We start from the raw sequence: 22,446 nt of genomic DNA, 5'->3' as shown, positions 1-22,446 counted from the left end.
TGCTCTCATTTAATCTAACACCTTAATTTTATAGATGAGGCTCAGGGAGGGTGTCTCACTGGAATTTTTACACAAAGGAACTAGAATTTGAGTGTCCCTTCAGGGCGTCATCTGGTCCAGAGGTTAGCAGAGAAATTCTGGTTTAAGAAACATTTATTAAGTACTTGCATCATTTCAATTCATGTTTAAAACAGCCCCCTCCCGCTCCAGTACTGTACTGATCAGATGGGAAAACAGCTCAGAGGATAATTTCCCCCAAAATCAAATTAGCAAAATAGTGGCAGTATCGAGATTATACATTCAGGTCCAGAGGCCTCCAGCAACTTCATGAATCTAATCCCAGGTTCTCCACTGCCTGCCCCTCGAGGTGATACCAACGATCCCTCCATTTCAGCAGACCCTGAGTCCGCTCAGAGCGGTGGGTTCTGGGACTTACAGTATCCCTCGAAGAGTTTAGACTCTGTAGGCCAATAGAATTCGAGTACAGACGGCTGTACCTGCTCTCGCAGCCTGTTGGTTGCTCAGAGAGCCAATGAGAAGCGCACGGGTCCTGGTCGCCTGGGAAACCGCGTGACAACAAGATGGCGGCGCCGCGGGACGGTTCCGTGGCCTTGCGTGGTGAGTCCCGATCCAATGCCTTTCTGCCCGCGGAGCCCCTCACGCAGGCGGGGGCCTCTCCCCGAGCCCCGAGAACCTGCGGCCGGGCTCCCCAGCAGTCCCCCGTGTCCTGGGAGTGGATTCCGGTTCCTGCCTACCATGGCTACGCGTGGAGGCGGGAGGAGGCGACGCGGCTCCCAGGGCGGGGTTTGGTGGTGAAAGAAGTCGCGCTGTGAGCGCTTCCAGCTGGGGATCTAGGGAGTGAAGGCGTGCAGCCTGCTGGGCTCTGTAGGCGCTGGAGAGCACCCGGGCCTAGGGGGAGCTGATAGATCGAGTAGGTGTGACGAAGGATGTTGTCAGTCAGGCACAGTCCTGACTTGGGTCCCAAAGGTGGAAAGGCGTAGGACACAGCTTTCTCCGCAAAGCCCGAGTCTGAAGGGGGAGACAGCCCAACCTGTAGGCGCCCCTGGCCTGAGGGGGAAGACACAGTTTGCCCCTAGAAGCCGCCAAAGTGAAGGGAATTGACATGGTTCTGTCCTAAGGAACCCGGGTTTGAGGGAATACGAGACACAGCCCCATGTACAAGAGTCCCCAGACTAATGGGAAGATAGAGTCGCCGCCCTCAGGGGTCTCCTATGATACATAGGGAAATTGATCAGGAGATAGTGTGTTGGATTGGCCTGGAGTGAGACTGAAAGAAGGGAAGTCAATTGTGGGATATTGTGACAGCCCCCCAAAGAGGGCAGTGAGAGCCCCAGTAGGATGGCCAACAGTAGGCATAGAAAGGAGGAGCTTTGTGTGAGAGATATTACAGAAGTTAACCTGCAGGGTTTGGTAGCTGATGGGATTAAGAAGGAAGGAAAGAGAAAAGTTTTGTGGTGGGATGTTGGGGTCCTATTAAGAAGGGAGAAATAAGAGGAGCTTATTTTGAGGGAAGATGTTGAGTTGGGTTTGGAGACCAGGTCCTTTTTTTTTTTTCTATGATAGTTTTATTGAGATCTAATTCACAATAATTGACCCCTTTAAAATGTAAGTTTCAGTAGTTTTTAGTATATTCACAGAATTGTGCAACCATCACCACAATCAATTTTAGAACATTTTCATCAGCCTAAAAAGACACCTTAGCAATTACCCCCCCCTCCAACATTTACTCCCCAGCTGCCCCCAGCCCTAGGTAACTACTAAGCTATTTTGTCTATAAATTTGCCCATTCTGGATATTTCATATAAATGGAATCAACAATATAGGGTCTTTTGTGATTTCTTTCCCTCAGCATAATGTTTTCAAGATTCATTCTCATTGTAGTATGTTTTTCATTCATATTTTATTGCCAAATATTATTCCATTATAAGGATATACCACATTTGTTTATCTACTCATTGGTTGATTGACATTTGGGTTTCCACTTTTTTGGATATACCACATTTGTTTATCTACTCATTGGTTGATTGACATTTGGGTTTCCACTTTTTTGGATATACCACATTTGTTTATCTACTCATTGGTTGATTGACATTTGGGTTTCCACTTTTTTGGCTCCTGTGACTAATGCTGCTATGAATGTGTACACAAGTTTTTCTGTGGACATAAGATTTCATTTCTCTTGGGTATACACCTAGGAGTGGAATTGCTAGGCCATAAGGCAACGTGTTTAATCTTTGGTTGAACTGCCAGACTTTCCCACAGCACTATTTTACAGTCCAACAAAGGTTCCAATTTCCCCACATTCCCACCAACAGTGGTTAATTTCTGTCTTTTTGACCAGTTTCTTTTGAGGGGTCACTATAGTGATGAGAGTTTGGAGAAGGAAGGATTAATCAGGTTTAGTGGGAGTTCATTCAGGACAGTTTTAGCCACTAAAGACACAGTGCCTGGGGCCTTTTACCGTGATGAAACTGTTCTAAAATTGATTGTGGTGATGCCTTTACAACTCCATGAAATTCATTAAAAATCACTGGATAGTATGCTTTAAAAGTATTAAATTGTAGTATCTCAATAAAGCTGTTTTTTTTTAAGTTGAACTGTAGTATCTCAATAAAGCTGTTTTATTTTTAAGTTTACATACTGGATGATTCCATTTATATAACCTTTATATAACCTTATATAACCTTAAATTAAGAAAATAATACAGATAGAAAACGGAGTAGTGGTTGCCAGGGGTTAGGATGCTGGAGAGAGGAGGATGGGTGTGGCTATAAAGAAGCATGAGGAAGATCTTTATGGTGACATAACAGATCTGTATCGTGATTGCAGTGGTGGTTACATGAATCTACAAATGGAATGACGTGGCATGGAGAGATACCCACATATAGTTACGTAAACTATTGGGGGAACTGGGTGAAGGATGCACAAGACCTCTCCAATTTCCTGTGAATCTGTTATACTTTTAAAGTAAAAAATTAAAGTACAATTAAAGAACAAACAAAAACAAACTGAAAAAAATGAAAAGGAATTAGCCCAACCAAGGGAAGGGTGCGGTTAGGAGTGGGGAGACCATACCAGGAGGGGGTTCCAGGCCGGCAGCCATGTGCACAAAGGCCTAGTGTATTTGAGGCCAAACTGGCAGCTCAGAGTAGCTCATGTGTAGGAGAGGGAGCGGGAGGGTGAGGTCAGGGGACATAGGCAGGGACCAGGTCATCCATGTTAAGGAATTTTGAGTTTTTTCTGTGGGTGAGAAGGAGCCATCGGGAGCTTTTAGCAGGGAAGTGACATGTCAGCTTTGCGTTTAAGAGGATCCCGCTGGCAGCATGTGGAGATGGGTGAAGGGAACCACGAGGGGCTGTCACACTTGGCCTCACAAACCATGAGAATGCCTGGACAAGACAGTAGGGGCTGAGGCAGGATGGGGGCAGATTTGGGAGTCTGGTTGGTGGGGTCAAGGAAACTCTGGGTCTTCTTTGGAGGGCTCCTTGGAGGAAGGGGCCAGGCATGAGTCCCAAACTCCAGGCATGAGTCCCAAACTCCAGAGGAGGCTGCTTCCAGGCGGCACAGGTCCCCTTGCTGGGCAGCTTCAGGGGTAGGGTAGAGGCCACTGCTACACATTTCCAAAGTGGAACAAAAGACTCGATTCAGGCCCTGATGGAGGTCCGCGGGTTCTAGGACTTCTAGATATTAGCCACATAATATACTAATTAATTCACCGACTAGAGTAGTACCCTTTAATTACGTCCCTGGTGTGCATTCGTCTATCCGGAAGGAAGAGGGAAGGAAGGAAAACCAACATTTTTGAATGCCCTCCGTGTGCCAATAACAACAAAAGCCACAACAGCCATAATTCACATTTATAAGTGCTTCCTTTGAGCGTGGCACTGGGCTAGGTGCTTCATGTATGTTATCTCTGAATCCCCTGGGTAACCCTATCTACTACCTTGGTACTATTACCATCCCCACTGTACAACAAAGGAAACCGAGGCATGAGTTACAATGGTGGATGGCAGAACCTGTCCAGAGCCTGAGCTCTTGACTTCCCTGCCATGTGGACTGTGTCTTGGTCAAATCCTGCCTTTGGGTTACACCTCTCTGGCTCTGCGATGTTGGGGTGGCAGCCAGGGTCTGGTCAGAGGGGAGGGGACCCCTGGGCTTTGTGTTGACCCATTCCTCGATGGATGGACAAAAGCCTCAGGCCTCCTGGGTAGTCTCATGCCTGGGCTGTAAGTTGGGGAAAACCCCAGGCTTCTGCTCCTCTCTGCACCCTAGCCCACCCCCATCGCCTGTGCCCAAGCCTTGTCAGGACAGGTCTCCAGAGTCCGCAGAGAGCAGGATATCCAGAGGAGCAGGCGGATGTTAACACAGGAATCCTGAGGCCCAACTGCCTCCAGAAACCTCAGCAGGGCCAATGGGAGAAGTGAGGATGCTGCTCCCTGGACAGTGCTCCCTCGTAGGAAAGGAGCCAGGGAAAAGACAGTTTCAGGCCACTGCCTGGGCCTGAGAGACTGGTCCCAAGGACTGACTTTGCTCTTTCTACTCAGGGAGTTCCTGACAGCTAGAATCTAAAAGGAGAACTATGAGCTCGCCTTTGGCTTCCCTTGGCAAGACCCGGAAAGTGCCTCTGCAGTCGAAGCCTGTGAATTCAGGGTATGGGGCCCGCCTCCGGGGCCCTTGTGTCCATACTCCTGCCTCCTCCTTGCCACTCCCATGGACTAGGAGAATGACTCCCTGTCTTGGGGAGAACAATAAGGAGTCACGTAGCTTTCCCTGGCTACCTTATCTCTCTCTACCTTCTGGAAGGCTCTACATTGTGTCAGGCATACACTGGGTTGTGGCCTCTATAAGGCGTGGGCCCTGTGGGAGTGGTTCAGCACCCAGCTCCTATTCGTTTGCACTAATTCTGTAAACACTGGCGGTGTGCCTATTCTGGGCCGGTTCACGTGCTGGGCTCTCAGTAAAAGGAATCCTTTATGTCTATCTAGCACTTTCATCTTTTCAAAGCATTTCTTTAAACCTCCGTCCTTGCTCTTCTGAACACCACTTGAGTCATTTGAAAGACAATCCAGAGAGTTTGAGTGCCAGGCCTGGGTTCCCTCAGCCATGTCGAATAAGAGCTGGGGTTGGGCTCCTGGACTTGGAGCTCTTTTCGTCTTCCACCCAAGACCCTGCCTGGACTCCAGCTTTTCCCCACCCTTCTCTGCTGGGAGGAGCTGGACACCCGAAAGCCTGCCCCTTGGCTCGTCCTAGTGCCAGCATGGGATTTGGGGGTAGATGTCCTCAGGAGGCAGAGGCTCAACCTCCATCTCCTTAAGGCTCAGCTGGGGGTTTGCTGCCCAGAGCCTCTCCCCTGGTGACATTCCAGGGGGTCCTAACTTGTCTGTCTTTCTTCTCCTTCCTGCCCGGGTTCCCAGGAGGCAAGGGATAAAACTCTATGGAGACGGTAAGTGTGGGCTCTGCCCCTGTGTCCGCCTCACCTCCCATCTGCTGCGTCTCCTGTGGTTGGGCAGATGGAGAGGAAGAGCACGATGAACACCTCTGTCAGCCAGAGCAGCTGGCCTAACCTAGTGTTACCAGCAGCTCTCTCACCCCTCCCTGAGGCCAGGGCTTCCTCCTGGCAGATCTCAGATTAGGAGGCCCCACACCCGTAGCAGATATGTTATCACTAACATTTGAACCCCTCCACCCACTGTGGGGTTGGCCCGTGAGTGCCACGACTCCATGAGGGGGCCAAATCCCAGCCCTCCTCCCCTTGACAGCCTCCTCCAGCCCATAATAGCCTTTTCTCACTGAAGCCCTGTTCTCACATGGCTACCCTGACTCCTGCAGGCTCCGATCTTTGTATCCCAGCCCCACTCTTGCCCCCACCGTGGTGCTGGCATTGGTCACTCAGGTCCCCCCAGGAGCCAGCCTGGGGAACTCTAAGAAGAGGCCCGTTCTGGTTGGATCCTTGTTCGCCAACATCCCAAGCTTTTTATCCTCATGCTTGTGGGAATAGAGTGCAGGCTGTTTCATCTTGGCCGGGGCCCAGGGCCCCAGTTTCCCCTGGGCCTTAGCCCAGAGCAGTGACCTGGACATCCCTGTCTGCAGAAGATGAGGTGGACATGCTGAATGATGGACAAGGCTCAGAAGAAAGGATCTCTGTCCCTTCCTGCTATGGCGGCATAGGTGCCCCCGTGAGTAGGCAAGGTGAGAGCAGAGGCCTAAAGGGGTCTGGGGTCCCAGCAGGAAGAGAGGGTCCCAGAGAAGGAGCGAGGCCCAGAAAGTCATGGCACCTACTCCCGCCTGCTGGGTTGGAGGCAGCTGCTCCCACTTCTGGCTGACTGGCCATGTGCCTGTAGCCCCCAGACCTGTTCAGGGCCTGGTTTAGGTAAAGCTACATGGGCCCTGCCCTTAGCTCAGGCGTTCTGGCCGGGCTGTGGCTAGTGCCTCTGGAGTGGACTGGCTGGAGTCACACCGTAAGGGGTGATGTCAATGGGTCCAGGATTCAGGGTCTGAGAAGAATGAAGGCCTTCAGCCATCTGCTTCCTGCTTTGCAGGGCTCTGGGCAAGGCTCAAAGTCCCCTAGACGGCCCTCCTCACCTGGCCCACACCATCCCCAAAGGGCTGTGGTGATACTGCGAACATGGAGGTGCCTAAAGTGGGATGGGTCTCATCAGGGTGACCCCAGAGGAGGTAGGATTGAACAGGCCTGGGCAAAGGGGAGACATGGGCCGGCAGGATGAGCTGTGTGGAGCACTGGGAAGGGTCAGAGTCTGAGCTGGGAGTCTGGAGGAGCTGGAGATGAGGTTAGAATTCTCCACTAGCTCAGATGTCTTGGGTAAGCAACTTCCTGTCTCTCTGTCTCCATTTCCTCCTCTGTGAAGTGGGTGGGAATGGGAACACCTAGGTCAGCATGTTGAACTGAGGGTTCAATGAGGCGATCGATCCTCCACCAAACACCCATCCATTTACCAGGTAGGGCGGGGAATTGAGGTGGAAAATGAGACCGAAAGAGCCTGGCCCCACAGCCATTCAGTCACAAAGCCAGGATCGCCTTCACCCCAGCTTGGGGACACTTTCAATAAGTAACCACAATAAACAGCTCCTCCACTTAGCTGTCAGCGTGCTCTCGGACCTCACCCCTGCCATTCACTCCTCACCCCACTCTCACAGTGTCTGCCCCTCCCCCAGAGTGAAAAAATGAGGACTTAACCTGTCCTATCTCTCTTCTCTGCACAGCAGCATTCCACGTGGTTTACACGTCCCTCCACAGAACACCCCAGCCTCTTGGCCGCCATGACACCACTCTCTCTGATATCTTCCTGCCTCCCAGCCTTTTCCTCTCAGCTCTCTTTGCTGGCTCCTCCTTACCCTCCCAGCTTTTCAGTGTGATGTTCCTCCTGCCCGTGTTCTCTCTCTTCACTCTGCCTACGAGCCCATACACATGCTGACCTCTATGTGCTGGCAGTTCCCAAATGTCCACATCAGCTAAGAAACCTTTAACTACAAGTCAAAGAGAACCCTTAACGCGACTAGCGTGAACATTAAGGAGGACTTATCGTCTCACACACCAAGAAGACCTGAGGAGGCAGCTCAAGGGTTGTCAACCCAGCCACTCAAAGTCATCATCAAAAATTCATGTTTCTCCGTCTTTCCGCTGAGCCATCCTTGGCCTGTCGGCCCCACGTGGTTGCCCAGTGGCGGCTGCAGTTGCTGCTTCATACACACAAAGAATGCCTGCTTCTTCCCATGTGTGTCTCTTGGTTTCTTTTCTCAAACTTACTAATTTGAAAAATTTCCAGTGTACGGAAAAGTGGAACTAGTAGTACAGCGAACACCCCTATTCCCTCTATCTAGATTCAGCCAACTGGGGTGAGGGTTAGAGGCTTGATTTGATTGAGAGTGAACTTTCTGACAGTGCCTCGAGGTAGTGGGACCCATATGTCATGCCACTTACTCATACACGTTGGAAAAATTGCTCTCTCTGTGCCTCAGTTTCCTAAAGCAGTTCCTTTCCTCAGAGGCGTGTTGTGAGGACTGCATGAGTTGACATATGAAAAGTGTTTTGATCCCTGTTACCTAGGTGGCAGCTGTTGTTATTACTCTTATTTCCACTTCTGGGGATCCCTCTCCCCCTCCCCTGGATCCCCATACTTCAGCCTCGTCTCTAGGCCTGGGCTCTAGAACTTTGTCTGGTTGGCAGTCCCTGTATTTCAAGACCCAGAGCTGATGGCGACCATGACAAGGAAGGTGCGGGATCTGGAGCAGCAGGTGAAGGCCCAGACTGACGAGATACTGTCCAAGGTGGGACCCCAGCGGGGACAGGGCCAGGGTCAGGGTTGGAGGGGCCCAAACTGGGGTGGCCAGTGAGACTATTGCTGCAATAGAGCAGGGTGGCTAGGTTCTAGAACCATCTCCCACACTGAACTGCCCAGTTCGAGGACCAGGTGTGGCCTGGGACTGATCTGGGTCCTTGTGGCCTGAGTAGAGAGGCTAAGGGTCTTCTTCACAGCTGAGCAGGGCTCATAGACCTTAGACTGGGCGGCAGCAGTGGCTGCTGAGTGCTGGGGCACTCGGGAGCACCACACCATTCCCTCACCTCAGTGGAACCACAAGGATCACCTGAGGTACAGGAGCAGTGGCTGTGCCAAAGGGTGGCAGGGGCAGAGGCTTGAAGGTCCCCGGTGCTCCCACAAAGGCAAACATTTGGGATCTTTCCTTCTGGAAAAGGCTCCATTGGTCTCGGAACCACCAGGCCTGCCCCCTCCCTCTTCTCCTTCCCGTCTTGTTGCTGCAGGATCAGAAGATAAAGGCCCTGGAAGAATTAGTAGAGACCCTCCGGGAGCAAGACGGTAAGAGGCTTTCTCGGTAGGCTGGTCGGCCCTTCTGTTGCACCTTCCCTGGGCCAGTGACCCCTGGGCATCAGGGCACCCAAGAGCATCAGGCTGAGTCCTGGGGTGGGGTCTGGACAGCTGAGCCCAGAGAGGAGCAGTGACACACCCAAGGCAGTGCCCTCCTATGTGGGACTGAGTTTCCCGAGTGCAGGTGTAGCCCAGCCCTAAGCACAGGGCGCCCCACCAAAAGCATGAAGGAAACAGCTCCCTCAGGAGCCTCGCTCTAGGAGGCTGGCGGCCCCCTCAGTGTCAATCAGGGCGTTCCCTTTCAGGCAGAGGGAGAGGCCAAGAGGCAGTTCTCGGGGATCCCTCGAGTTCTCAAGGGCCAGTTTCTCCAGATGACCCCCAGGACAGAGCTCTGGTCAAGGCCAGAGGGGCCCCGGCAGCCTCTGTGCTGGGACAGCAGAAGCCCTCCCTGTCTCTCCAAAGGCCAGATGTCCCTGCAGCGGCAGGAAGAGCTGGAGATGATGTGCATGCAGCTGCAGCGACAGGTCAGGGAGATGGAGGTGAGAGAGGCGGCAGTCAGGGCTGTCTGCGCCTCAGGAACTGGGTCAGAGCCCACCTCTCCGGGGCCCCGCTCACCACATATCTCACACTGGGGCCCTGCTCTGTGTTTGCCTACTCAGGACTAACTGGGGGTTTAAAGAGCCAGAAAGGCTTCTGGGGCAGGGCACACCCCTCCTTTTGGCCTGGGCTTCCTCTTCAGTCTCACCTTCCACCACTCTCCCCTCTAGCCATGGGCCCTGCCTCCGGTTCTTTGACCACATTGAGCTCTTTCTCACCTCAGGACCTTGGCCCATGCTGATCCCTCTGCCTGAAACATTTTTTTCTCACGTTCCCCTGCCAAGTTTTCACTCAGTCTCAGATGAAGGTGGGGGCCCCTCCCTGACTATGACCAGGGCAGGCTCTCCATCCTGTGCTTCCTTAGTGCCTCATCTTTCTTCCCCCGGGTGACTGAACTCCCCGGGATGCTGGTGGCGGGGGAGTGGGGGAGGGACCGTTTTCCTCCAGTTCATTGCTGCATGCTGAGGACCGAGCATGGTGCCTGGCCATATGTGTTTACTGAATTGGTTCAGAGCTATCCCCTGCCTCTGAACGTGACATCTCAGTCACCCAGTGTCAACTTCCTTGCCCCCATTTATACAGCAAGGCTCAAACTGGAGGGCCCCTCTGTTTAAGGGAGGGTCCTGGGCACACATGCTTCCTCAGTGCCCATCACTCCCTCACTGGCCCCACCAAAAGCTCTTCCTGGGTCTAACGTCTCCCTCTCCACACACAGCTGGTTTTCAAAGCCCAACCTAATTTAAGACCACAGCAGCAAACCTCCGAGTTGCAGCTGAGGGCCCTCCCCCGACCCCCAGGCCTTTTGGGGGGGTAGAGAGGGGAGAACGTGGGGAAACAACAGCTGCTTCCTGAGCAGCCTAGCAGGAATGCTGGCAGCCCATAGGGCTTCTCTGAGCAGTTGCCACGGGGTGAGGGCAGCACCCCAGAGCCTCAGGGCAGAGGGCATCACGGCCCCCTTGTTCACAGCAGTCACACACTTATTGGTTCATTAATTTACCAAAGTCGTACAAAGTATCTCCCAGGCACTGAGATGTAGACGTGGTCCTTGCCCTTGTGAGGCCGACAGTCTGGAGGGGACAGAGGCATAAACAAGTACACAGCAAGATACACAAGTACAGAGAGTACGATAAAATATTTCAGTGGGTAACACAATAGAGACTAGCTGGGGCTTGGGCCACTCTGCGGGGTGACATTGGGCAAGAGATCTAGAGGATGGGAGGGGGCCAGGGAGAGGGGATCCAGGCTGAAGAGACGAAAAGGACCCCCCACTATGGAAACTTGGCTTGTGCGTGGTTGTGAGAGCAAGAGGGAGAACCAGATGAGGCTGCAAGGATCACATCACGGGCTCACCCACGGTGTGTGGGGTTGGATTCCATTCGGCAAGAACGGAAACCACAGGAAGGTTTCAGTTTGAGACATGGTTGGGGGAAAGCTCAGTTTGAATTGTCCCGGAGGCAGATGACTGTGGCTCGAACAAGGGTGGCAGCCACGGAGACGGAGCGTCGTGGATGGATTTGAGCCTGCTTTGGAGGTGGTGCACGCAGGCCCTGCAGGCCGTAGGGAGGCAGAGGAATGGCTCATGGATGAGGCCAAGGTGGAAGGGGTGCTGTTGACTGAAAGCAGAAGACCTGAAGGGGGAGAGGTTGGGAGGTGGGGGCAGGGTGATTACCATTTGGGTCCAGTTCATTTTGAGATATATGTTAGCATCGAAGTGTCGTCTGTTGGAAATGTGAAACTGAAAAGGAACAACATGTGTCGCAAGAGATAAAGACAGAAGTGTGCCCACTGGGTTTGACACTGGGTAGGTTGTTGGTGGCCACACAGAAGCAGTTTCAGGGAGTTGTAGAGATGGAGGCGGGGTTGGAGTAGGTTGAGGAGGGAAAGGGAGATGAGGAACCAGCCACTAAAAGTGTAAATAACTCAGAAATTTCCCTGTGGTCAGATATGAGACCCAGCCCTAAAGAGTGTGTGTGTGTGTGTGTAGCCACATCCTTTCAGTCCTGCAGTGCAGGGTGACCCTGCCCCTCCTCCCACTCAGCCAGACCCACGCCGTTCCCCACCGCCATGGTGGCTGCCTTCTGTGAGTTCTTGCTTGTGCCAGGCACCATGCTAAGTTCTTGACACGAATTATCTTGCTGAGTGCTCCTCACAAGCTTATGGGGCGGGGGCTGTCATCTCCATTTTGTGAGGAGCTTGAGGCTCTAGGAGGTGAAGTGGCTTCCCAAGTTCACAGCCAGGAAATGGCCAAGACCCCCCGGTCCCTCCCCTCTGCCCAGTCAGCTCTGGGAGGCCTGAGGCTGGGGACTGGGCAGATGCCACCTCTTCCCTGGGAAAGGGCTGAGCTGACAGTGGCATCTCCCTCCAGCGGTTCCTCGGTGACTATGGCTTGCAGTGGGTGGGTGAGCCCATGGACCAGGAAGACTCGGAGGACAGCACAGACTCAAAAGATGGCAAGAGGGACTGGATGACAGCGAAGAAGTTCTGGAAGCCAGGTAGAGTAGGGGGTTCCCCCTCAGCCCCTCCTACAAAGGGAATTCTCCAACAGCTTCCTTTTGGCCAGCAGCTGTCCAGAAGCCATCTCATTCGTGCCCCTGCCTCCAAGCATGAGGTACCCTGAGACATCCCACACCTTGCCATTGTCACAGAGCAGGAAGGAAAGGCCTCAGACTCCATCACTGACCACCTAATCTGCAGCCACTTTCTTCTTCTGGTCTCACCTTAAACTCGCTGTTTGTTCATCTTTCAAATATCCAGACACGACCTCATTTGTCTCAGGCACCAGAGTTTACAAAATGTCATCCATCCAAAAGCCGTTGCCTTGAAAAGCAATCCCTTTGCTTTGGAAGCTGCCCCTCAATTCCAGGACTCAGCCCCCTCTTTGGGCTCCCTTTCCAGGTTCATTTATAACCAGATTATTGAAATTGACCTGCTTCTATGGGACTCACCACTTTTTATGTTTAACTCAACTGTTAATACCTAGAGGGATGCACCCCATAGATTTGGGACCATAGAACTGGCCATTTCTCAAAGAGGGGTCCATTCTCTTAAAAAAATGGAGATTGTTGTCCAGAAGGTACTTCTCCAGGCTCTGGAGTTGGTCCAACCTGGGTCCTCATCTCCACTCCACCACCTATTCCAGCTGTGACTTGGGCACGTGACTTCCGTTCTCTGAGCCTACAGTTTCTCACGAATCAGTGGGAGTGTACAGTTCCCCACAGAGTTATAAGGAGCCGGGTTAGACACAGCACCTAGGACTCACCCTTGCACATCGTCAGCCCAAGAAATGGGGACGCCTATTGTCTACCACAGTCAGAGGCAGTGGCAGCCTTATGGGAACACACGCGTAGCTACCAAGGGGCCTATTTGGAAGATGACAATACTCTCTCGTTTTCATCAGTTTCCTGCTAGGTAAAAAAACCAGACTCAAAACCTGTGAGTCCTACCCCCTCTTCAGGCCTGAGCTTTGGCCAGATCTTGAATCTTAGGGCACAACTCCCTCACTGCTTGTTCTAAAAGCACCCTTTCCCATTTGTGCAAAACTTGCAGATTTCTGTTTTCATAAATAACCTTGATGTGGGCCAGGGGTTATTCTATTTTGTAGATGGGAAAACTGAGGCACTTCAGAAGTCTGAAGACTTGAGTGAAGGAGGCAAGACTCAAGGCTGAGAACCCATTTGGGAGGTGGTTACAGTCACCCAGGCACAGATGCGATGGTGTCCGGCATAAGGGTGGTACTGGTGGATGGTGAGAAGGGGCAGAGCAGAGAGATGTAGGAGGTAGAGTCCATGGTCTTGGTGATGGATTGTATATGAGGAGTCAGTGATTCCCCTAGGGAGCATGGCTGTGGGGGAAGATGCGGAGTCCTTTTGGGACATGGCAAAGCTGGGGAGCTGTGTGGCACCCAGGTCATGCCAGGAGGCAGTGGGGGCATGGCCTCACTGCCCGGGATAGTTTGGGCCTGGGCATGCCAACAGCTCAATACCGTAACAACCCTGGGCGGAGTGCTGTGAGAAGAGTTCTCCAGGGAGACCGCCCCCCCCTCCACCAGGTGAGAGGTGAGGCCAGATGTAAGAAGCTCTGTCCCTGGGGTCTAGCGCCAGAGGCCTGCCGGCACTGTGCCCCAGGGCCCCTGCCGTGGTGAGCTGGGCTCAGGCCTCACATGACCCTGCCCACTCGTTGGAGGGCAGCCTTCCTTCTGGCTGGTGAGAGCCTCCCTGCTCCTTTGAGGAGGGGGTCAGACCAGAAAGCTCATTTCCATACCTGGCTCTATGGATTCCTACCCTCTACATCCCCCAAAAGAGAGGAGCCCCCACTGTGCTCTGTGTTGTTTGTTTATGCCCAGAGTAACTGGCTCTGAAGCTGACTGCTAAAGCAATTTATGAAAGCCACCCAACCACACCCTCCCTCTGTGTGTCCTCCTCCTTTGGCTTTTTTTAAATTTTATTTTATTGGGGACTTGGGGGAGGGGAACAGACAAGTTGCTTCTTCAGTCTAGTTGTGGAGGATGTCGCTTCACTGGCCCATGTTGGTATTGTGATCATTGCGCTCTTCCCGGCTGAGGCAGTCGGTCGCCAGCCATTGGACGGCCGCTCACAGCGGCTCACGGCAGCCCCGCTGCAGCCTACACCATCGCCAGCCACTCACGGCAGCCCAGCTCCTGGTCGAGCTGTTGTTCACCATCTTAGCTGTAGAGAGCGCAGTGTCACTGGCCCATGTGGGAACCGAACCGGCGGCTCAGAGTTCGCGCTCCCAAGCCAACTCTTAACCACTCAGCCGGCCCCCCTTCTTTTGCTTTTTGATTCTTCAACCTGGAGGAACCTCCATTTAGCTCTTCTGTCAGATGAACAACATGTTTTTCGTTTCTAGCAGCTGTTCCTCCTAGGACATTCCCTCTCTCCTGGCTTCTCCCCTTCCTCTCCTCCACTGCCTTGTCCTCAGATGTCAGACCGCTCCTACCCCAAGGGCCTCAGATCCACAAAGCTGGCCTCTTGCCATCCCTGATGCTCTGGTTGTCCCTATGTGGGGTACCACACCCCACAGGCTCTGGGGCAGCCTGCCAGTGAATGGTAAGCTGCAGCATCTGTATTGGGCTGGACTGGGGCTGATTCAAACGTTCTAACGCCTAAGACTCATGCCTTAGGGAAGAGGGTCTGTTGGACCCATGAGAGAGCCCTGCAGAGGAGAAGCCTTGCAAAGGCTTGGCCTGGGGCTGGATCATTCACCCCTTCCCACCCTCCCCACCAGCATACTGAGCATCAGATGGGAAGAGGTGAGTGCCAGATGCTTCAAGGTATGCCAAGACATGAAAGGGACAGCCCTGCTCTGGTCATACCAGGTGTTGAGCCTCAGGGCTGAGAGCTCCAGTCAACTCAGCTCCTCACTCCCTTCCTTCACCCCCATCCAAACTGAGCAACTCACTTCCCCCAACGCTTATCAAGGCCCTGCCCTCCCACATCTCCCCCTCCCCCTGCCAGCCACCACCTGCCACCTGCCACCCTTCCTCCCAAGCGCCAGGCTCCTGCCTTCGGGTGGGAGCCTTTTCCCTGCCCTGCTCAGGAAGCCACACTGACTTCATGGGCTGCAGCAGCTTCACTTGCCCTTGAGCCTCTGGAAATGGCCTGGCCTAGACCCCAAGTAGGCTAGTCTCCTCCCCACCCTCACTCCCCGCTCGGGCCTGTGCTGTGTCCCTTGAAATACCCTGCCCACTTTTCTCCCCTCCTTTCAAGCTCAGCTTCAACCCGACCTGCTCCAGCAAGTGTGCATGGTGTGCCTGCTCTGTGCCAGGCACTGTGCCACCTGCAGCTGCCCGCGCGCGGGCTTGTGGGGAGGGGCTCTGCATTAGTCCTCATCTGTGGAATGAGGAGATGGTACGATTGACCCCTAGGCCACTGAGAGCACCCTGGAGTGTTCTTGCAGGCTTACGCGTGGTGAGCCATTGTTGCTTAGCCCTGCGATGCCTCAGAGCGCCCTGCACAGTGCTGTGCCCACATGCACGTGATTGGTGGGTGGTACCCAGGCCTGGATGATCAGAGCATGCTGGGACATGGAGACAGTCCTCCGCACAGGATGAGGCGGGAGTGGGCGGTGATGCTCAGTAGCAGGGGCCAGAGAGTTGGCTGTGGCCCTGGCAGAGTTGAATGAATGTAGGTAAAGTCCCCAGAGCAGGGCGTGACTTGCAGGCATGCGGAAATAGTAGGTTCATTTCCTGTTCATTTCCTGTTCAATAGCCTTTGCCCTAAGTGGGGACGGGCAGACTGGGGCACCTTGGACTACGTTGGTATTGCACAGCAGCAGATGGCCCTCCCAGGGAAGGTATGGGGAACCAGCCTTGTGCAGGCCCTCTGCTCACCTGCTGAGAGTGACAGGGTCTGGCCCTCCCCTGGGCTCTGCGGCCCCCACAGTGGCACTTACCATGCACCACTGTTATTTTTTGTTACCCTGCCTCCTTCAGGCAGTTATGAGCCCAACGAGGTCTCAACGAGGGCAGGACTCTGGGCATGAGCATAGCCATGGCTCTCTGGGCCTTGCAGAGCAGGGGTGTTGCAGACATGTTTGCTGGATGGCAGGATGGGATGGATCCAGTACATGCTTGAGCACCTGGATGCTCTGGTCCAGGCCCGAGCTGGATACTCTAGCCTGGGTTCAAGGAGTGCTTGGTGTGTTTGGAAAATCAAACAAGTAACAGAAAATGACAGCAGCCTGTGACAAGGGCCAAGGGAGTAGCTCAAGGGCTCCAGGAAGCCAGGAGTGACGGGCCCAGCCTCAGGGGGAGGGGTTCTCAGAGGAGGTGGCGAGGAAATACCCCAAGCCCAGGGTGAGCATGAGGATGGGGGTTGGTGACAACAGCCACCATCTGCCAGGTACTTCCTCCAAGCCTCACAGCAACCCTGTGAAGTGAGGACTGTTACTGTTCTTATTTTATAGAAGAGGAAGCTGAGGCCCAGAGAGATGGGCCCCCTTGCCTAGGGTCACACAGCTTGGAAGCAGTGGCCCTGGCAGTGTGGCTCCAGAGCATGAAGGGGGACGGTGTTGAGGGGAGCCTGGTGAGCCCAGGCTCTGAGGGTCTCGGGAGTTGAGCCAAGGAGGTTGGACTTGAACTCCATGCCTACCTACCCCCCTTTTTAATAAAATCATGGCCTCTCAAAGTTGAATGAGGCCTCAGAGAGTGCCTCGCGGCACTGTGCCCCTTCTTGGAAAGGGATCCCAGCGAGCGGTGTCTGAAGAACCAACACCGAGTGGCAGCCTGCGTGGTCACCCGGACCCTGCAAGCTGCATGCTCCTTTTTCCTCTGTAAAATAGGAGTGGTGGTACCTGCCTTTGGTGCTTGGCATGAGGTAAACACTCACGAGTCATCATTACCATCTCTTCACAGCTGGATCTTGTCGGCAGGATGAAGCTTTCTATTAACCCTTCTGTGGAAAAGAAAGCTGCAGTTCAGAGAGGAAAGGCACCACTTGACCTCTGACCTGCCTTAACCTGTGTGACCCAGCTGCCCCGGGCCAGGCTTCTGGGCCACACTCCCTGCTCTGTGGTGGCCATGCCAGTCTCTTCCTGCCTTACTCTCAGCTCTGCATTGCCCAGAGCTGTGGTTTCTTCCCCTGGGCCCCTTGTCTCCGCTCTGCTCACCTGCATCCGATACCTGCCCTGCCTACCCTGCTTTCACTTCCTTGCCCTCGTTCACCGGCCGAGAGCCTTCAGGCTGTTTCTCAGCAAACTTCTCTTGCCCCTCTCCTTTCTTCTTGGCATCCTCCCCTGGGCTTCTGCCTGCCCCTTTCCCTTGGCAACCACCCCATACTCATCAGCTCCCTGAAAAAGCCCTGGCCCCGGGAGACAGCTGGATTGGCAGTCAGGTATCTAATGGTCCTGGCTGTGCTCGGTGTGGTCTGCTTGGGCCAAGTCACCTAACCTTTCTAGGCCTCCCTTCCCCATTTGTAAGAATATGAGCACCAGGGCAGGCATTGAGGAGATGAATTTTTCTGTTATTTTTAGGCTTATCAATGTGTTCCGAAAGTAGTTCAAGTGTCCTGACATTGTTCTGACTCATACCAGGGATGCTGTGTTCTTTTTGTTTTTCTTGGGAATCTCAGGGACTCCGGGGGACCCCTGGAGGAGGTGGAGGGCAAGTGGAACCCCGACAACAGTAGGAAATGTAGTGGGGTGAGGAGGCCAGCGGGGGCCTACCGTTTCAGCAGTGGAAAGACAACAGGAAACAGAGCCACCTGCCCCACATCCTGTTCAGCTTGGCTGTCTTGGTGAAAAACAGCTTCCAAGAAGACCCAGAAAGGCACTGGTGTTTGGTGGGGTTACACCCTAGTAGATGACTTATTTGGGAGCCAGGTCCCTTCAAGGACCAAGAACAGGCCCCTGGCCTGTCCTCTGCCAGCGTCCCACCTGCCCGCTCGCTACCCTTCCTGCTCTGGCGTCTGCCCCGTATGCACAGCTGTATATGCCACACACTTTTCAGAACAGGAGACCAGGGCTTCTGTCAGTCAGCCTCTCAAAGGGGCCTGTGACCCAGAAATAGCTGCACAATCCAAGGTCTGCCCCACATGTTTTGTGCAGCAGCTGTCCCAACATCCTCAATAGCCTTCTGTCCTCACCCCGGCCTCTCTCCTCATGGTGCAGATGGGTGGGAGAAACAGACTCTAAAGTCAGCCCCTCCTCTAACTTGCCAGGTGGCCTGGGAGAAGTCATTTTTCATCTCTGTGGGCCTGTTTCCTCATGTGTAAAATGGAGATAAATAACCTCTGCCTCATAGCCTCTGGGTTGGCCTGAGGACCGTTTGTGTAAGGCAGAGTTGGTAACAATAACTAACACGGACAGAGAGCTCGTTCCTAGCTGGGTCTCACATGGTCATCTTCTCAGGACCCTCGCTGCTAACCCTGCACTTGACACAGACAGACCTGGGATCAGATCCTGCTCCTGCCACTTACTCTGTGCATCCCTAGGCAAGCCATTAGCCTTCTCTAACCCTCAGTTTCCTCATCTGAAAAATGGGGCTGATTATAGGTAAGCCCCTACAGCATAGGGTTAGAATGAGAAGAGAATGGAATAATAGATATTAAACCCCTAGCATAAAGTACATGCTCAATAGAACAGCTATTATTATAATTATTTAGTGTTAGTTGTCCTTCCTCCTTTCTAGGTGGTCACTGAAGGCTACTGCCCATCATGGGAGGGAACATAGAAGCCAGGGCCCACGGCAGCTATGAAGAGAGGCTCACGGGTATCTATCCTCTTTGCCAGGGGATTCATTGGTGCCCCCTGAGGTGGACTTTGACAGACTGCTGGCCAGCCTGAAGGATCTCAGTGAGCTGGTGGTAGACAGTGACACCCAGATGACACCAATGTCCAGCAGAACGCGGCTCCATGCCCTTGAGCCCATCCCGCTGAAGCTCTACCGGAATGGCATCATGATGTTTGATGGGCCCTTCCGGCCCTTCTATGATCCCGCCACACAGGTAGGAAGTGGGGGGAGGGAAGGGGAGGCAGGCCTGTGCACACTCAGGCCCCTCTTGTGCTACCTCCTCTGCTCACCATTAGTTGGAGCGTACCCAGCTCACCTCCGGCCCAGCCTGCCCCCCACAGGCACCCAGACCCATGCAGAACTTGCAGAGCCCCCCACCCCCACTCGTGCCAAGTCCTGGGCCAGCGTGATCCGCTGAGTAAGGAAGCCAGTGGTCCAGGGCCTGCCATCCAGACAGGAAGCAGGGTGGGGGCCACCGCACAGGTCCAGCCCGTTTCTCACCCTTCCTCTCCCCCCTGCAGCGCTGCCTCCGAGACATATTGGATGGCTTTTTCCCGTCAGAGCTCCAGCGCCTATACCCTGATGGGGTCCCCTTTAAGGTGATGGGCTACTCCTCAAACCAGCCACTCCCTCTGTGGGGATTTTGGAGGGTTAAGGATAAACAACTTCCTCGGGCATCACCCAGTCTGAGGCGCGAAGCCACTGCCTAACCTCAGGGTACCCCAATCTGATAACCTCTAGGAGGAGGGGGAGCCTGAAGCAGCGCTGGGAAGGGTGTGGGGAGGCTGCCATGGCCACAGTTGCCACCGCAGCAGCAGTGGAGACAGCCTGTGGCTGAGCAACAGGCAGCGCCCCCTGCTGGCACCATGAAGTCATAGCCGTCAGCCACTGCCCCTCCTCCAGGACTCGGGACACACTCGGCCTGGGGGAGTCTTATGTAAAAGCGGCCCAGCTTCTCCCAGAGGTTCCTGGAGCCATCTGGTTGAGGTGGAAGGTAGTGCCGTGGGGGCCAAATGTTGGGACCAAAGGACATGAGATGGAGCCGGTCCCCTGCTGAGGGTGTGTTAGATGAAGGGTGCTGTGATGGGAGCACATGAGGCAGTGTCCCAGAGGGTGGTGTTAGTTCCACAATGAGCACATATGATGGAGCATGTGCCACCATGGCTTGGAAAACAGTGTCATGATTGGGGTTTTTTGAGGCCGTCCAGGAGGCGTGCCTTGATGGGACAAGTGAAGTGATGTGTGCCATGATGGGGTCTGCACTGCATACTGGACAGCAGGGGCTTTGCCTGCTGCCAACACCCTCATCCCGCCCCTCCCTGTGGGCTTCTGAGGGGCTTTCTGAGGAGGATGTCAGCATGGTGGCTCCAGCTGGCATGATGAGGGGTGCTTCAGGAAGAGCAGGGCCCAGGTGTGTGATAGCAACGTGAACTGCAGCTCTCCTGCGCTGTCCCGGGGCCTGTTTCCTGATCTGAAAGTGGGGATCGCATCAGACCATTCCCTGGGCCTATTCCCGGGGCTTGGCTGGGCAAGCAGGGGTGGGAGTGGAGCCCAGGGCTGAAGAGCTGGGCCCGCCGCTGTCTCCCTTCTTGCTAGGTGAGTGACCTGCGCAATCAGGTCTACCCAGAGAATGGGCTGAACCCATTCCCAGGCGAGGGCCGCGTGGTGGGCCAGCAGAGGATTCACAAGCTCTCATTCGGGATGGAGTACCCAGGTGAGCTCGGCCCTGAGGCTGAGCCAGGTGGCGGGGGCGCTGTACAGGACAAGCTCCGGGTGGCCTCCTCCACCATCATTCACAGTCCCTCCCTGAGCCAAGGCTCCCAATGGCCTCCCCGCAGGCTCCAGGATGACCGCTGAGAAGTTTCTGAACAGGCTCCCCAAGTGTGTGATCCGTCAAGGCGAGGTGGTTGACATCCGGGGCCCCATCCGAGATACCTTGCAGGTGAGGCCAGCCCTAGCTCCCCAGCCTGCAGGGTGGGGTGGGGGTAGGGGTGCACTTTGCCATCAGCCCTGGCCCCGCCTACCAGAGCAGTGGCTTGTGTAGAGGCTCAGGCTTGGGGTCCCGCAAGGAGGGCTTTAATGGAGAGATGGGTCCCTCAGATCTGTCCCACCGTCTCCTGTGGAGCTGGTGAGAGCTCTGAGCTGGGACCCAGAGAGCAGCTGGGTTGGCAGGGGTGTGGCCGTAAGAGTGGGAAAATCAGAGTCTAGGCCAGGGGTGAGCCCAAGGCCCAGGCCACCCCCTCAAGGTCCCAACCAAAATATCCAATTCAGTCCTGGAGATCCCTTCCTGGCCCTCACAGAATTCATCACCCTCTCTCCTCACTCCATCCTGCTGTTCCTCCCACACCTCTTCCTGTGAAAGGTCCCGAATCTGTTTCTCAGGACTCTACCTCCTTCCCACATTGCCAAGTCCTATCTGATCTGTTAAGCCCCAGGACTTCTCCCGAGTCCATCCCTTCTCTCCGTTCCCGCCACCCATCCTAGTCTAGGCTCCCAAGTGTCTCCTCCAGACAACTGCAGTGGCCTCACTGGCCTTATGTCCACTCCTGCCCTGCCAACCATCCTCCCCCAGCAGCCTCTGCGCTCTTAAAAATGTAAATTGGATTTGGCTCTTTGTTGAAACCCTCTAGTGATTCCCTGGTCTTATCCCAGCTCTCAAGGCCTGTCTTCTCCCCACCTCTAACCTTTTCTTCCAGTCCAACCTGATTCCCAGCTTTAGCCCTACAAACTACTGCCTTTCCCAAATGTTTCACCCCTTCTTGGAAGCCTTCCCTGACCTGGGACCTTTGCCCATGCTGCCTGGAATATCCCTGCCCCTCATTTCATTTCTAAGGACTCCTCCTCTTCCTTCAGTCACAGCACAGGTGTTATTTCTCCAGAGAAGCCTTCCCTGACCCATGTTGGGCTAGGCATCCAGCCTGGCTGTCAGTGTGGGGTCTGTCTCCCCTAATAGGCTTCAGGACCTCAAGGTTTCTTGCAGGGGGGGGGGGGAGGTGTGATGAGGCTGCCTCCCAAAGCTTCCCTTCCATTTCCTCTCCTTAGGCCCCCCTTCCCCCATAGGTGCATTGTTTTCATCCATCTTTGGTCAGGGATAAGGCCCCTCTAAGGGTTGGGGGTGGGGTGTGACTCTGGCAGGGCCCAGGGCTCTGTCCACTCTCCATCAATGTCTTCCAGAACTGCTGCCTGTGGCCTGACCGGATCCAGGAGATTGTGGTGGAGACGCCTGCCTTGGCTGCTGAGCGTCAGAGGTGAGGGCAAAGTGGAGAGGTGAGAACCTGGGGGTTGGGCCATGGGGGGTGGGGGGACACTGATGGCCTCTGGGCTGGCAGGAGCCAGGAGTCACCTGAGTCGCCGGCGCCCCCATTCTCCATGCTGCGCGTCAAGTCTGAGAACGGCGAGCAGGCTTTCCTGCTGATGATGAGGCCGGAGGACACTATTGGTGATGTGCGCACCCTACTTGCACAGGCCAGGTGGGCGCTGGGCGGGGCTGGCGGCTGCAGGGGGCGCTCTGGTCCCACGACCCGGCCTGATCCGTTCTGCCTCGTCTCCAGGGCCGCGGACGCAAACACCTTCGAGATCTTCAGTACGTTCCCGCCCACGGTCTACCAGGACGACATGCTCACGCTGCAGGACGCGGGCCTGGTGCCCAATGCAGCACTGCTGCTGCGGGCGTGCTGCGCTCTGCCACCAGCCCTCTGACCCAGTCCCCAGTGCAAATAAAGCACCCACCCCCGGACA

The 22,446-nt window shown here is 54.5% G+C and overlaps 1 protein-coding gene across 2 annotated transcripts; it reads left to right on the top strand.

Moving 5' to 3' along the window:
• Positions 1 to 200: 200 nt before the first annotated feature.
• On the top strand, positions 201 to 22,446 carry UBXN11 (UBX domain protein 11). 2 transcript variants are annotated; one of them, XM_019650272.1, is made up of 15 exons: positions 202 to 618; positions 4,566 to 4,671; positions 5,436 to 5,464; positions 6,112 to 6,210; positions 8,207 to 8,307; positions 8,801 to 8,855; positions 9,327 to 9,403; positions 11,827 to 11,953; positions 18,708 to 18,922; positions 19,230 to 19,307; positions 20,305 to 20,422; positions 20,547 to 20,650; positions 21,883 to 21,956; positions 22,038 to 22,178; positions 22,260 to 22,446. In XM_019650272.1, the coding sequence occupies exons 2-15, from the start codon at positions 4,601 to 4,603 to the stop codon at positions 22,405 to 22,407; spliced, it is 1,437 nt and encodes a 478-aa protein (XP_019505817.1). In that variant the 5' UTR covers positions 202 to 618; positions 4,566 to 4,600; the 3' UTR covers positions 22,408 to 22,446. The 2 variants fall into 2 exon arrangements, with proteins under 2 accessions (XP_019505818.1, XP_019505817.1); XM_019650273.1 differs by lacking the exon at positions 6,112 to 6,210 and having other exon boundaries at positions 201 to 618.

This window comes from Hipposideros armiger, unplaced genomic scaffold (genome assembly GCF_001890085.2).
Source record: "Hipposideros armiger isolate ML-2016 unplaced genomic scaffold, ASM189008v1 scaffold_138, whole genome shotgun sequence".
NCBI classification, from domain to species: Eukaryota; Metazoa; Chordata; class Mammalia; order Chiroptera; family Hipposideridae; genus Hipposideros; species Hipposideros armiger.
Note: the sequence above shows the minus strand (reverse complement) of the source record. Positions and strands in the feature narration are given on the sequence as shown.

Bases quoted from the DNA above. Each gene is read 5' to 3' on its own strand.
- UBXN11 (XM_019650272.1), top strand. From the start codon at position 4,601: ATGAGCTCGCCTTTGGCTTCCCTTGGCAAGACCCGGAAAGTGCCTCTG. The intron at 5,465-6,111 runs GTAAGTGTGGGC...CCCTGTCTGCAG, and splicing joins GATAAAACTCTATGGAGACG to AAGATGAGGTGGACATGCTG. The intron at 8,308-8,800 runs GTGGGACCCCAG...TTGTTGCTGCAG, and splicing joins CTGACGAGATACTGTCCAAG to GATCAGAAGATAAAGGCCCT.